The sequence below is a fragment of the Dermacentor andersoni genome, chromosome 8 (assembly GCF_023375885.2).
Source record: "Dermacentor andersoni chromosome 8, qqDerAnde1_hic_scaffold, whole genome shotgun sequence".
In the NCBI taxonomy this organism is placed as follows: domain Eukaryota; kingdom Metazoa; phylum Arthropoda; class Arachnida; order Ixodida; family Ixodidae; genus Dermacentor; species Dermacentor andersoni.
Window position 1 is genome coordinate 80,932,418 of NC_092821.1, and position 14,149 is coordinate 80,946,566.

The following is a 14,149-nucleotide window of genomic DNA, read 5'->3' on the forward strand; positions in this document are numbered from 1 at the left end:
AGTGAGGAAATTTGCAGGCATAACTTGGAATCAGCTAATGCAAGACGGGAGTAATCGGATATCGCTGGAAGAGGCCTTCGTAGTGCAGTGGAGATAAAAATAGGCTGATGATTCCTACATAAAGAGGAATTCGGTTACCTAAATAACAGACTCCATAGTAACTTGTTTCCCTCTCTTCATACACGGCTGCAGGCACTTTGGGAATATGCCCTATGCTGTCACTTAGTAGCCCCTTACTATTTAGACAATGGCACACTGACCATGAGCACTTCACAGGCCATGTGAGCAGATGCGCACATCTTAAGCATGCGGCAACAATCGTAAACAACTCGGTCACTGCACACTATTCCCAAGAAATACTGCTCTGGTGTGTCCACAGTGATGGGCAAACACTGCTATGCTTCAGTCTGAAAGAGCTGGCTGTACTTTGCACAACTTCTGGAACACTTACCCCAAGACATGTTCGTGTTGTCCGAAGCTTCTCTTGCCTGGTCTACTGGAACCAAAGAGTAAGCATGGCTGCTAGGCAGGGCTGTACTGCAGTGCCATGTAATACTCCTATGGCACTGCAAGAACAGACAATGCGCAATATTTTACTTTGCAGAGGGGAAAAAGAGAGAGAGGAGGAAGGGGAGAATTAACAAGGGAAGCTGGTGGACAAAGCGAGTGAAAACAATGAACAATGTAGCGCTACCTCGGTACCCGATTGCGACTGTAAAGTTTTGTGTTCAGCGCACCACTTTTGCATAATGTAGGCAAGAATGCGACTGATCCCAATGCCCCATGAGTGGTTCGGCTTTGTTGCTTTAACCGGAATCACAAAGCCATGTGTAGTCAAGCGTCATATAAATCGGCACATACCCCTCTGGTAGACCCACGTCCCGCGCTTTGGCAATTGGCGCGGCGACTTGCCTGCGCGACTCCTACAGCGTGCAAAATTATGCTCGCGTTCTACAGGTGTTCCCTTAAACAAACCACACTCTACACATAAAAACAGCACCCACCTCCACCAATGTTTGTTGTCCATGGACGACGCGTTCCCTCGACCCAGCACCTTACAAGCGAATCGTCAAACGACGGCGCTCCTATCTACCTACCTCGGCACGCCGTATTTTTCTGCTGTAGGAGTACTGTGACAATCGAAGCATTGCAAGCCAGCGCGACACCTATGCGTTCGTCGCCCTAGGCCCCATGTGCTAGCGCAGCACTATAGAAACAGAAACTATGCTTTCGCGCCGACGAACTGACAAGCGCGATTTCCGCTTGCGCACGGCACCACCAGTTGAAACACGACGACGCGCGCGATTCCCTGTTAGCAACAGCACTGTCAAAACAAGGTCTAATAAACAAGTTGCCTTCGTCGGTCTGACATCGCGATCCCCTTTCACGTCAAGGCACTGCTTCAGTCACTGCCGGACGACGCAATTCCAACGCGGTGTATCGGAAGGTACGGATAGTCCCAGAAACACCGCTGTGGACGTGCGAAGTGTTATAAACGCGAAGTTACTCGAGCTTACCTGAAAACCGGTCAAAGTGAGCGACGTATACACCAAGAACACTTGAACATGCGCAGCAGGACAGCTGCTGGGCAAAGTGCTTATCTTCCGACGCGGTGAGTCATGTTGCAGCGGTACGAGTCGGAAGTACGCTTGATGTGACAGGCCGACGTAACAGAGCGGCGACTGTAGACAGCAAACGGGCGCCTGGAGACGCGCCGACTACCGCAATCACTGCGCTAAGGGAAAGGTCAATAGACCAGCACGATTTCGTTGCCACACGCCACGAGCTGCTGCAGTAGCTGCAGGCCGCAATCAACAAAGTGAACTGGAACTGGCTTCGACAGGCTTGGAGTGGCTCCAGGTTTGTCTGACGCCTCTTGGTGTTATTGATGCCCATGTCATCGTGGATGGTGTAAGTCCGTAGTAGTGGAAGCTTGTTGAGGAGGTGGACACGGTAATGGTGTGTTCGCATCTTTGCGGCGTTGTAGAATTTATTTGGCGCATAGACCAGACAGGCTCCAGAAATAGTTATATGCAAAGAGGCGCCAAAGAAAGAGGCGCGACAAGAAAGAACAGGCTTGGCGCTTTTGCCTGTACACTCTAGGCCCCGTTTCCCTTCAACGTCATTTCCCATTTAGTGCTAGCGTCATGCCATGTGTAAATGAACTACTAGTCGTCCTGCCCATAATCCTGCCAACAGGCGTTAGCGCGCACATTTCACAACGAGCGATAACCGCGCTCCAATTCTGACTATGTACGTACGTGCTCCATTGTCGGTGCACGTGTCATATTGTGTCTACGGAATGGACATATTCGATGTAGCTGCCACTCGTCTACGGGTGCGCGAATCCCCCGGTAAAAATTAATTCGTGCACAGTAATTGCGCCCGTGATCAGCAAAACAGCGTACACCAGCTGCTACGCATGCTTGCTTACTAGTCTGCGTACGTGCCCGAGGAGGTATTCAGATTTTGTGCCAATCCCATTGTCCCACGTGAACTTTCGACGCTGACTCTCCATGCCAGCAATCGCACGTTTTGTGCTTTCCTTCGGTACCTCATCGATTGCTTCCTCTGCGATTTAGCTGCATGGCCACCCACCTTCCATACATATATATATATATATGATCCACGCCAGTTACAACAGATCTGCATACAACATACTTTCGGTTATAACAGACTATAGTATACAGCTACGGTGTTCAACTATCATGCACCAAGGTTTAAAATTATGAAAATGCCACGTAGCTGGACAGAACCAAGGTAATGTTGTTTGCCATTGTTTGGAGATACTCGGAGTATTTTTTGCATTACATATAATTACATAATTAGTCTTAATTAATCAAATTCTCGTATATTTGTAGTTAGTAGAAAAGTGTCAATGGGAAACTTGCAGAACAGCATGCAACACTTCCGATACAGCTTTCTGTTGCTCAATGCGTGCTACACAAGTATTTTTCTGAACGTGAAAGAAAGTCCGCGAACACACGCAAAATTGCCGCGCGCAGCCATTTTACATGTATTCGCGGGCTTGCATTCACGTGACACAAACAGCTATATATATATATACTGTTCATTCTGAAATTAAACAGCTATTTGTGAAGTGCCTGCATCTCGATATCAGCAGCTTTATACCTGCCCTGGCATACAGATGCAGGGTAGCACACTAAGGCTAGGAATTCTGTTCAACTTCAATGCATGTGCATAAATTTAATTTGGAACTATCACATTTTTTTTTTTTTTTTAATGGCACTGCTTTTATCTATTGGTCCCTTTTCGAGGCATTTTCTTGCTTATGCTAGAGCAGCAGGCACAAATGGGAACGAATATCCTGTGTATCCTGGATGTGGTGTTAATTGACGCCCTTTTCGAACTTGGCAATAACCGGCAATTTAGTGGCCCATAGATGTGCACCACCGAGTGCGCATTAGTTCGATCGCGACCACTTCACACACATTATGGTCAACATTACAAAGTGGTACAAAGCACAAAAAGAATATACGAACACTGGGCGACTCGTCCATGTTGCAGATGCACTAGAAATGTGTTCTTTAACAAGGCTAGCAGTCGCAGCAGCGCAAGCTGTGTTACTGCAATTTCACATTGGCTGGCAAAAACAAATTTAAAAAGAACACCAATGAAAAACTGAATTATTTAGGCTGTTCCATTTTGAAAACTATATCTGCATTTAATTGGCATGGTAGGGTCCGTTATAGAAAGGCGTGCGAAGGCCCAACTCTCCGGTTTCTCAGTACCACGCCTAAAATCATACAGACATTGCATTACTGTAACGTTGCAGATTTTGCACTCTCTTGAATAATGTATTTATTACAGGATTTTCCGGAAGCTTCCAAATTGACAAGCAAAACATTTCCTCGGGCAAGTTGGTTGTATCATGACGAATCAAAATCGTACTGCAATAAAAACAAGGACAAATTAAGACAGCGCACAGGACCGGCACTGTCTAGCAACACGCGAATATAAATTTTCATGACTGAATCAAATACTAGTGCTACAAGAAAATCGAATGGAATACTGTTCGAATTATTACCGGCTGTTTACACCATCAATAACGAATGATCTTCACAACCTGGTACAGTAGGACGTCGTTGCTACGTTGCCGTTACGTACGTCCGCAATCGAGAACACACACACAAATGACCCAATAGTGGCACGCAAATTTTTTTACCGGTTCATACGTTCCCGGAAAACACGATTTTATTCCGCACCGACGTTTAATACGCTGCCAAACTGCGATCGTATGATACGTTTTCTGGCCGCTAGATTTCATATGTGAGCAAGAAAAATGCGCGATGCGCGCACGATTGAGAACAGTGCGTATATAGCTGCCCGCCGCGGCAGCTTCACTGCAATACTCGCCCTCCCCCCCCTCCCTTCCCGGTCTCTTGTGAAAACACCGGCGCACACTTAGTTCATTTCGGTGCCAGCAAATCTTGTCCGGGGTCGTCGCACGCGGCATTCACAGCCATCACCGCCAATCCCATAGCGATACGCTCGTTCGCTTATCTGTTTCACAGCGCATACGTGGTGCCGTCGGAAGCGTAGCGCACGGTTTTAATAAGCGATAACGGAAACGCGCCGACGTTCCCCGCCGCAGACTGCGATCGTATACGTTTTCCGGCCGCTCGGCTCTATATGTAAACAAGAAAAGGAGCGAGGCGCGCGCGATCGAGGACAATTTACAGAGACCCGTCTCCCGTGAAAACGACGGCGTCCAGTTTCTTATTCCGGCACCAGCAAATCTCCGCCAAACCCATTGCGATAAGCATCTTCACCTATCTGTTTTACAGCGCGTGGTGCGTAGTGCCATTGGTATAGCGTACTGCACGCTTTTAGCAGGCGATAATCCAAACGTGCCGCCGTTCCCTGCTGCAGACAGCGCGATGTGGGCATCACGTTTCTGCGAAACCGAGCGTCGCCCACCAGCTCGATTTGGTTTCGGTTTCCCGTCGCCCTCTTACAAACACCACGCAACAGGAAAACAAAACGTGCCTCGGGCGGCCGGATCACCGCCAGCTCGACGCGCGTCGGCGCCTCGTGCCGTAACGATCAGCGCGACGTTTCGCATCCTTGGATGTCGACAGTAATCACTCAATTTTTTTTACTTCGGATCATGCGTTTTCCCGTATAGTAAGTTTTTGTTTTCACCGAAACGTATGAACGAGGTTCTACACCACATTAGCAAGATTTTGTCATCAGATTCCATGCAATGAAGCATTATTACAAGCACGAATGGACCATTAGGAGCAAACAAGCAGTTCATTCATATACTTCGAATTCGCTCGCAAATGCGAATTGTTTAGCTGGTCTGGCTAGCCTGGCTACCCCGGCTACCCCCGTGCTTAGTAATGTGCTCCACCACATCACATTTTATGCCACACTATGACCACCATTATAAAATTTCTCGCACCTTTGTTCCAACTTTACTCTTGAACATAGCTGGCAATCTAAAGTATTAGAAAAAACACTCATCTTCACAAATAATGACTAGGTATATCCAATTTGAAGACCAAATAGACTAGGACAATATTTGATCAGTTATTAGAAAGTTTCAAATATTCGCACACCACCAGCGCTGTCTTGTTAGCACCTGTAATCTACACTGCAGTGCATCCTTGTCCTTTTTTTTTCTTATTTATTCTTAGCCAAACTGAGTTTTAGTGACCTTTCGAACACAAAGCAACCATTTTTTTTTTTATAGTTGGAAAACAATTGCTACCTTCAAGCAGACATTATTGAAAGCTGGTCCAGGAAATAAAAGGCAGCATCGCCAACACTTCCAGTTTCCTTACAAGACTGCACTACTTGACTCCGTAAATGTCACCAGCCAACCTAGCTTAAAAGGGTGACGACACCAAATTTTCTAGCTTGGAACTATGTATTGCATGTTAAATTGTACATGTCCCACAAGCAAGCTGGCAATATTTCAGGACAATCAGTGTGCTAGAAAATTTGTACTTCAATGTTTTTGTTATAGCAGAGTTGAACCAAACAGCTGCACGACATCAACGGGCGACGCAATGAAGTGTATTCTGCATGGTCAATGTGCATAGTACACGCACCAGCTTGCTTTCGCAGGTGTCCGAGCAGCCGGCCTAAAATGGCTTCTGCTCTTTTTCGTGTCGGTCACCAGAGTGACCGACACGCAGACATAAGGCAAATGCAATGCCCTTGCTGCACCATTGCGTACCAGAGCACGCGAAGCAAAATGAGCCAGCCATGGCATGCCTGGTTTCGGTGCATTTCGGAGTAGAGGCAGGGCAATGGCCTTGCACTAGTACTTCATGTCACACAAGCCATGCTGCTGTCGATAGGAAGGGCTCAGAGGTACCTAATTCTAACTGAAATTTCAGATTAAAATGTGTGCAGAGAGCCCAGTTTCTTTTGTGAGCATGTATGTATATATAACCATACTGGCCCCCTCTACTCTGTTACAATAAAAAACTGAGAATAGTTGGAGTACCATGTGATGGCCTCCTTGAACTGCTCTCTCTAGCGGCCTAGTAAAAAAAATGTCACAGAGGTTATGCTTTTTTCTGAATCACAACTATATGAAGTAATAAGCAGAGAAGCCACAGGGGAAGTTAATTGCCACGTTAACTGATCTGCAGCAATAATAAGATAAAGGGAAATGAAGCTGGACAAAGAGACAAGTTGCTGTAGGTGGAAGCTGAAACCACATTTACTTGTCTCCAAATTCTATTACTACTTTATTCAAAATATTTGCTGTTGCCGTGATGTTCCGGATACACATATATTTAAATAAACAAACATTAAACTTGCCCGATTTTGAAACGGTCCTTTTAACACTCATGACCCTAACCATTAGGCCACAAATGATTGTCTCGGCAAGCAGAATAGAACACCCTTAAGAAATTCCTGCATGCACGAGAGGTTTCGTGCATGCATAACCTCAATAACTTCAAATAATCTTTCGGGACTGCTATAAAGCGCTGTTGAAAGGTCAAATTACACGTTAAAAGCAATAATAGCAGGAAGAATCGATAATCATTAATTGAAAAGAACCCACACACTCTCACAAAAAAAAAAAAGAAAACGCAAGAGGTACAAAATTTAACGGGGCCACTTGGTAGGACTCTCCAAGGAACTCCTGGACTGTGAAGCAAACATTCCTGTGGCTGAATCCCAGAGTAGAGGCCCCAAACCTGAGAATCCAAGCGCAATGCAAAACCTTGCTCCTTACGAACACGACACTGCCACTTTTTTAACACTTGCACCGCCCCACTTGTGCCATTGCACCGAAGGACCACCGAGCAACCAACCCACATTCTGGTGCATTGCGCAGCTGGTGCTATACCAGTGAAGCTAGCCAGGCATCCGTCCTCTCGTCTTGCTTGTTTTGAGATGTGCAGCAGATTAGCCTCGGAAGTGCTCGGCAGCGCAGCTTACAGTCAAGGCAGTGAATGTGGTACTACATCCCTTCAACTATTGGTGTCATGTATAGTACGCAAGCTTAGGAGCAGGCAATGTGGTTCTGGAAGGCTACCAAAGGCTGGCATAAAGGGCGATGCCAGTAGGTCCAGTAGCTACTGGCAAAAAAATTACAGCAGACTCGTATTTTTAAAAAATAGGCTCTTTCTTTTTTTATTTGGTATAGAACACTACTATTTACAGACTGCACATCCAGTCATCAACAGACACACAGTGTCACTAAATAGACGCAACACACAGCAGCTCATTTGGTCAATTCGTGAGACATGCTTGTACAGCAGCACACACGCACAGTTGAATGATTGACTTCTGTTGTGACAAATTTACAGATAACTGTGTCAAGCCATTGCAAGTTGGAGGCTCGAGGCCCTCATCATTTCAAAGACTAAAAAGAAAGACTGACGCTCGTCAGCTACTCTTCGATCACCAGACAAACCGTGCATGCATCAGAGAAAGTACACGGCCAAAAAACAGCTAGCTACCACAATGTCATGTTGATTATTATGCTGCTAAGCTTGTGACAGCCACACAGGACAAAACTGGGCATCCGCATTATCTATCCAGACTCTGCATCATAGCACTCTTCCTTTTCTGTAGCGAAACTCAACCTGTTTAGAAGACTGGTATGTATTGCCTTAGCGATGTGGCCCCAGTCGCTGCACAAAGCACTTTTTATGCTGCGCGCCAGAAGATCTAGTGATCACTGGAACATGGCATTTCAAAACGCATCACCGCAGAGCAGTTCAAGTAAACAACTAAATCAAGGGCCCCTGCCATGATACTTTAACAAGTACTTAACTGTAAAGTAGTCCTTTATGGTATTCAAATGAGCAAATACTGTCTCAATGCCCTAGACACCATCCTGGCAAATACCTTGCCAAAAGGGCCACAACATGAAGGATGGGAAGCACAATGTCCTCTCTGAGGTACTAAGAACACAAGGACAGCCAACGGCCTCCTCAGTGAGCAAACAATTGAAGAAAAAAAAAAGATAGAAAAACAGATGATGATGAGCAAAATGGGAGAAATGAGCAATGAAAAAAAAAAAAGAAAGAAAATGAAGCACTCTGTCTTGTTTAGTCAGACTTTTCAGCCTTCTTGGACTTCTTCTTCTTCTTGTGCTTATGCTTATGTTTTTTATGCTTCTTGTGCTTCTTCTTGTGTTTCTTGTGTGAGGTGGCCCCTTCGTCGCTCGAATCCGACGAGGAGCTGCTGCTCCGGTCATCGTCTGCCGACACCGGCGGCACCACAGCCGCCGCTGCCACCACAGCAGACGACGCCGGAGCCGCTGACGCAGCCGGGCTCGCGCTTGACTTTGTGGGTGCCAACCCCTCCTCTTCGGCCAGCCGCGACTTCTTACCGGCTAGCGGTTCGACGACCGCGACCGCCCTTCGTTTGGCACTGCCGCTCTTGCCCCCTCCCTGCAACAGGGCAGGATCGGTGGTGCCGCTGGAACCGGGCTCGTCCTCGATCATCTCATCGTAGTCTGGCTCGAAGCGCGACTCGTCCTGTGTTGACTCCTTCCGGTGCCGCAGTTCCGACTCCAAGGATGCCAACGTCGGGGACACCTTCTTTTCTGGCTGCTTTGCAGCTGTCGATGGCAGCGATCGGCTCTCCTGGCCGCCTGCAACGCTGCCTCCAGCAGCCGACACAGTCGCTGCAGAGGACACCGCAACGTGCGAGCTCTTTTCCTTATGGTGGCGCTGTCGTTCCTTTTCACTCTTGTCTCTACTCCTCGACCGCTGCGACGGCTGAGACACCACAGACAGAGAGCCTCCAGCTGCCGCTTGCTCGGCAGGCCAGTCACCCCGGCGAGCTCGGTGGTGGTCCTCAGCATTACCACGGTCTGCGCTCTTGCTTCGCAGCCGTGGTGCGTCCACACGTCGTTCATGCATCCGGAGCCGTTCAGCCTCTTCTGCTGTGTGGCGGGAACGATGTTCATCTGGTGCCTTGCGTCTGCTATGCGACATCTCCACTTCCATTCGCTTGTAGTGGGCCTCCTCGTATGCTCTCCTTGCTCGCTCCTCCATCATGGCAGCATAGTACCGCTCTTCCTTGTGGCGGCGTCGTTCGTCAGGATGCATGTCTCGGCTGCTTGACCGGTGCGTCAACTCTTTCTCCCGGGGCCTTCCAGACCTCGAAGACCTGGAAAGGTCACGGTCACCCCGGCCAGGTGGAAGTACTCGGCTATGCCCCGCTGCCTCCAATGCTCTGCGGTCTTCCAGCCTCGACCTGATGTCGTCCGGTGGAAGTCTCCGGTCGTGATCCGACGGAGCACGATCATCTAACCTGCTTCCACCACGATCATCGCGACGGCTGCTCGATTTGAGTGACTTTGCGCCGTCGTTCGCCTCGCTACCTTCGCCGCGGCTATGCTTCTCCCCGAACTTGGACCTATCGAGCTTGACCCTCTTGGTCTGCTGGGTGCCTTCGGATGAGCTTCCCCGCTGTTCTTTGTCAGATGTGGTGACCGATCGCCTTTCCTTTTCCGTAGAGGAAGTGATCGTGACTTGCAGAGTGCCGTCCAGCCGGTCTCTCAGCCTTAGTGGCACCGATGGGTCCCTCCAGCCTTCTTTAACCTCACGAATGCTAGACTGCGAAGAAGACTCGTCTGCGGGCACTGGCTGCGAGTCATCTGGTGAAGCCACTTTCGATGGCAGCTTTTTCGACTCCGATGCGGTGGCTGGCCTAGCAAGTGCTGCGGTAGCTGCTGCGACTGCCACCATGGCCTTCTTCCGCGGTTTGTGTAGCAGCACGTTCTCGGCACGCTGAAGCACTTCTGAAGACACCACGGGTTTGGTTTCCTTGGCCTCCTCCACTGGCTCACTTGGAGGCAGCGGAGACTCTTCTCCCTCAAGTTCCTCCCTCTCCCATTTGGAGAGCTCGGGCACTTCCACTTGCAGCACGTTTTCTTCCTCCTTGGGTGCAGCACCTTCCTTTTGCTCTGGCTCGAGCTCGGTCTTGTCCCAGATTGTGTCGACAGTGTCCTGTGTTGCTTTTGCGCGGCCTCTAGTTTCCTCCGGCGTTGCCACTTCGCCCTTGGCCTCCTCTCTCTCATCGCTGAGCAACTTTTTCTTAGCCAGCTCCAGCTGCTCCTCTATCTTTGACAGTCTGGCAGCATCTGGAACACCTTGCTCGAGCTCCGCTGTCAGGAAGGCCACCATCGACTGCTCGCGGCTCAAATCCGGAGGCGTCAGGAGCAGCGACTTAGTCAGCAGCCTCGCTTCACGTAGCTTCTTTTTCTTCTTTTTGCGCTTGAGCGGCTCGTCGTCGGCACCGGGCAGCTGCTGGCTGGACTCATCCGATGTTCTGCCAGCCATCTTGGCGGCCATTTTTTTAAGCGCCTCTTCTTGCTTCAGCTTTTTCTTGTGCTTGTGCTTGCGCTCCTTCACAGCTGCGGCGCCTTCCGAGAGAGTCTCCTCGCCTTCGGCCTTCGCGGCTTCCCGGGACGTCTTGGCCGTCTCTTTGGTGGAGGCAGGTGGCTCCTCCACTTTAGTTTCAACAGCTTGCTTTTCACCTTCTGGTGGAACCACTGCAGATACCTTCGATGCCTTCTTGACAGCACCCTCCTGAATGCCTGCTGCCCTTTCTTTTGACTCCTTCCTGGACTCCTTGGACTTGTGATGATGCTTGTGCCGCAGAAGTTTCTCTTCCTTATCCTTGGACCTCTTGCGGGTCTTGACGGGGCCTTCAGCCTCGAGGCGGGCGCCCTCTTTGCCTTCCGTGCCTTCCCTTGACACAACCAGGGGTGTTGTGATGGCCTCGCCATGCCGGCGATGTTCACGGGAACGGCTCTCCCGGCTACCCTTGGGCGATCGCTCGGACACCACCTCTGGTGGAGGAGGGTAGTCACCTCTTGACCTTTCTCTCCTGCTCCCAGGATCGGCGTGGTACGCTTGGGAAGGCATCCCCAACGGACCTGGTGGTCTGCCACCTTCGTAGCGATCGTTCCCACGGTTGTCGCCACGGTGTGGCGGAGGAGGTAGTGCCCCCGGAGGGTAGCCAGGCGGGTAGCCACGGTAGGGAGCACCGACGCCGTCACGGTGGTGATGCGGTGGATAGTAGTGTCCACCGCGGCCGTCGAACTCAACAGGTGGCACCATGTGCTCGGAGGGATGGTGTGGGTAGCCCGGGTGATGCGGGTAGCCACCGGGTGGCCCCCCATAGAAGCCACGGCGAGCTCCACGAAATGATGGCGAGCGACCTCGGTAGCCATGGGGCGGGGGACCCAAGTGGTGGGGTGGAGGTGGCGGCAGTGGGTGGTGGTGATAGGATCGGGGAGAGCGAGGCGTGCGAGAGCGGCGATATGCACGGCCGCTTCCGTGGCTGCCGCCATGGTAGTGATGTCGCGTGCGCCGTGTGGATCGGCCGGGAGACCTCGAGCGCGACCTGCAAACGACAGCAGACAAGCAACAGGTCTAGTCAGCGCTGAGTAAGCGTAAGTTAATGCACTATATTAGTGAAACTTTTTTCACCGACTGAGAAAAGCTCTTCTGCATTTCATTGTTTCCATAGTGTTCGCCTTGCCTACAACTGCATGCTGCTACACAGCTTGCTGATCCTACTCCCATCCACTCCTTGGAACAAAGCTACCTAACTGTCAATACGAGTGGGCTGACAGTGCTACTGCAGTCATCACAACCTAAAGCAGTGGTGGCTTCGGTCACATGCAATGCCCCTTATGCTGCAGTATCCCAGGCCATTGCCACAACCCCTGCTTCTCTTTTAGCAAAACATCCGTTTCACAAGAGATTGCTCACTGTCCACAATTTGCTTAGCACATGACAGTGAGCCACAAAGGTCATTGTGCACATTAGCTACAGCTAGCCGTGCATGTAGGCAGCATTTTCTTGAAAATTTGTCTCGACAGCACATGTTTGTAGTGACATGCAGTAAGCACATGTCATCGTTGTATACACTAATGAAGCCCCTCCCCTTTTTTTGAAAGAATTACATCATCTAGAGAGTGATGGGTGGGTGACAAGATATTACAGTACTTTTGACAGAGTACAGCTAGAACATACAGATCTGCAAGGAAGTCACATTACGGTAAAATACTATGTGTGGCTACCTTCTATATGAACTGATAAATGTGGCGCAATAAAAATGCCGATAACTTACTAGAACGACCTAGAGCATGGGCATGACACACAAAGTGCACCGTTAAGTGGAGAAAGAACTGAATAAAGCAATGTCTCCAGATAACATTTGAATTTACAAGAGTAAAGCAAGTAAGCACAAAAAAGCAGCATAAGATTTGAAGTGATAATTCACAGTTAAACTTTTTTAGACATTACACCCCTTCCACATTTCTTGGTCATGCTCAGATCTTTGCAGCATCAGACTAAACAAAGAAAAGGCACCAACAGGTAAAATCCTTTAAAGAAACGAATTCTCTGCATTTTCCATGCAACCACTGCAAGGCCCGTGGACATAAAGCTTCTGATTGCAAAGAAGAAAACAGGGACTCTAATCGCACAGACAAAACAATAACTGCCGTACCTGTAGCTGCCGCTTCGGGAGCGCCGTCCATGAGGGCTCTTCGAGCCCGCCCGCCGGCGTCCCTCTCCACCTCCAGGGCTCCGCGGTGACCTGGACCGGCGGTGTCGCACGGGTGACCGTGACCTCGACCTTGACCTCGAGTACGACCTTGACCGTGACCTCGGTGTGTATGACCTGGAGTGCGGCGAGTAGGAGCGTGAACTGCCACTGTAGCGCGAGTGTGGCGAGCGGGGCGAGTAGGACCGGGAGGCAGCACTGCTGCGGCCCCCGCGCGACTTGGAGCGCGACCGGCTGTAGGATGACGAGCGGGACCGGGAGCGTGTCTTGGAGTGCGAGCGGCCACTGCGCCGTTCCCGCCGCTCGCGATGCCGGTTGCGGTGCAGGTCACGCAGGCGCTTTTCAAACTCCTCCAGGGGGTCGCCCGCCCGCCGACTGCGGCTGCGAGGGGGGTTGCACCAGAAGGGGGGTGCTCGTTAGTGGAGTGCTCTTAGGGGTCACACGACTGGCACACTTTGCCACAGATCAAAGCAAGCACACTTACCGGGCCTGTACAGAGAGGCCTAAGAAAGGTGCACATGGAAGAGTGTGCATGTGAGTGAACGCTGTCCCAGTAAAGTGCCAGAACACCACCTAGCAATAATGACACATCTTCACCCACATTCAACCACCATTGTGCCCACTGCATGTTTGGAGAACTACCATTTCGTACAGACTTCGCTGTGGCACAAGTCCCAAGCGCCACTTTTGTTCGCTGGCATCAGCCAGAAGTACTTGCCCAATTACAATGAAGCGTGTCTACTTCAACCATTTGGCATTTCTTTATGTTTGACAAGATGCCTGCTGACATTGCATCAAGCATGGTTAGCAGTTTGCCACTGCTTCTCGTGAATCACTCGCAAGCTCCCAAGTTCAGACTCCCAGATACTTGCTGCCATGCAACAGTGCTCATTCCTATACAGAAAAGCGAGCCATTGTTACCATGCATTGTCAGTCCTCTCCAGTAAATGCTGGTATGCATGAAACAGCAGCAACCTACGAGAGGAGCGTATCGACGTAGCTTGGTGCCCTATGCCGTTAATTTGGAATGTCCGTAAAGGATTCCTGCCGAATCTCAAGGCAACAAAAAGAAATATATAAAGAACAATAGAAAAGCAGGCACTGCATGTGACACGTACTA

At 49.9% G+C, this 14,149-nt stretch overlaps 2 protein-coding genes across 4 annotated transcripts in view; both read right to left on the reverse strand.

Annotated features, from left to right (window-relative positions):
- LOC126538735 (probable helicase with zinc finger domain) overlaps positions 1–1,819 on the reverse strand; it is a 95,452-nt gene extending 93,633 nt beyond the window's left edge. Inside the window, exons 1-2 of the mRNA XM_050185468.2 lie at positions 1,518–1,819; positions 452–566 (exon numbers count right to left, since the gene is read on the reverse strand). Of these exons, the coding sequence (XP_050041425.1) occupies positions 452–461 (10 nt within the window). The 5' untranslated portion in view covers positions 462–566; positions 1,518–1,819. The remainder of the gene's footprint in view (positions 1–451; positions 567–1,517) is intronic.
- Positions 1,820–7,596: 5,777 nt separating this feature from the next.
- snama (something that sticks like glue) overlaps positions 7,597–14,149 on the reverse strand; it is an 81,216-nt gene continuing 74,663 nt past the window's right edge. For 2 of the 3 annotated variants that reach the window (XM_050185467.2, XM_050185465.2), the window contains exons 16-17: positions 12,973–13,410; positions 7,597–11,859 (exon numbers count right to left, since the gene is read on the reverse strand). In XM_050185467.2, the coding sequence (XP_050041424.1) occupies positions 8,547–11,859; positions 12,973–13,410 (3,751 nt within the window). In that variant the 3' untranslated portion in view covers positions 7,597–8,546. The remainder of the gene's footprint in view (positions 11,860–12,972; positions 13,411–14,149) is intronic. The other variant, XM_055074930.1, reaches the window with a different exon arrangement.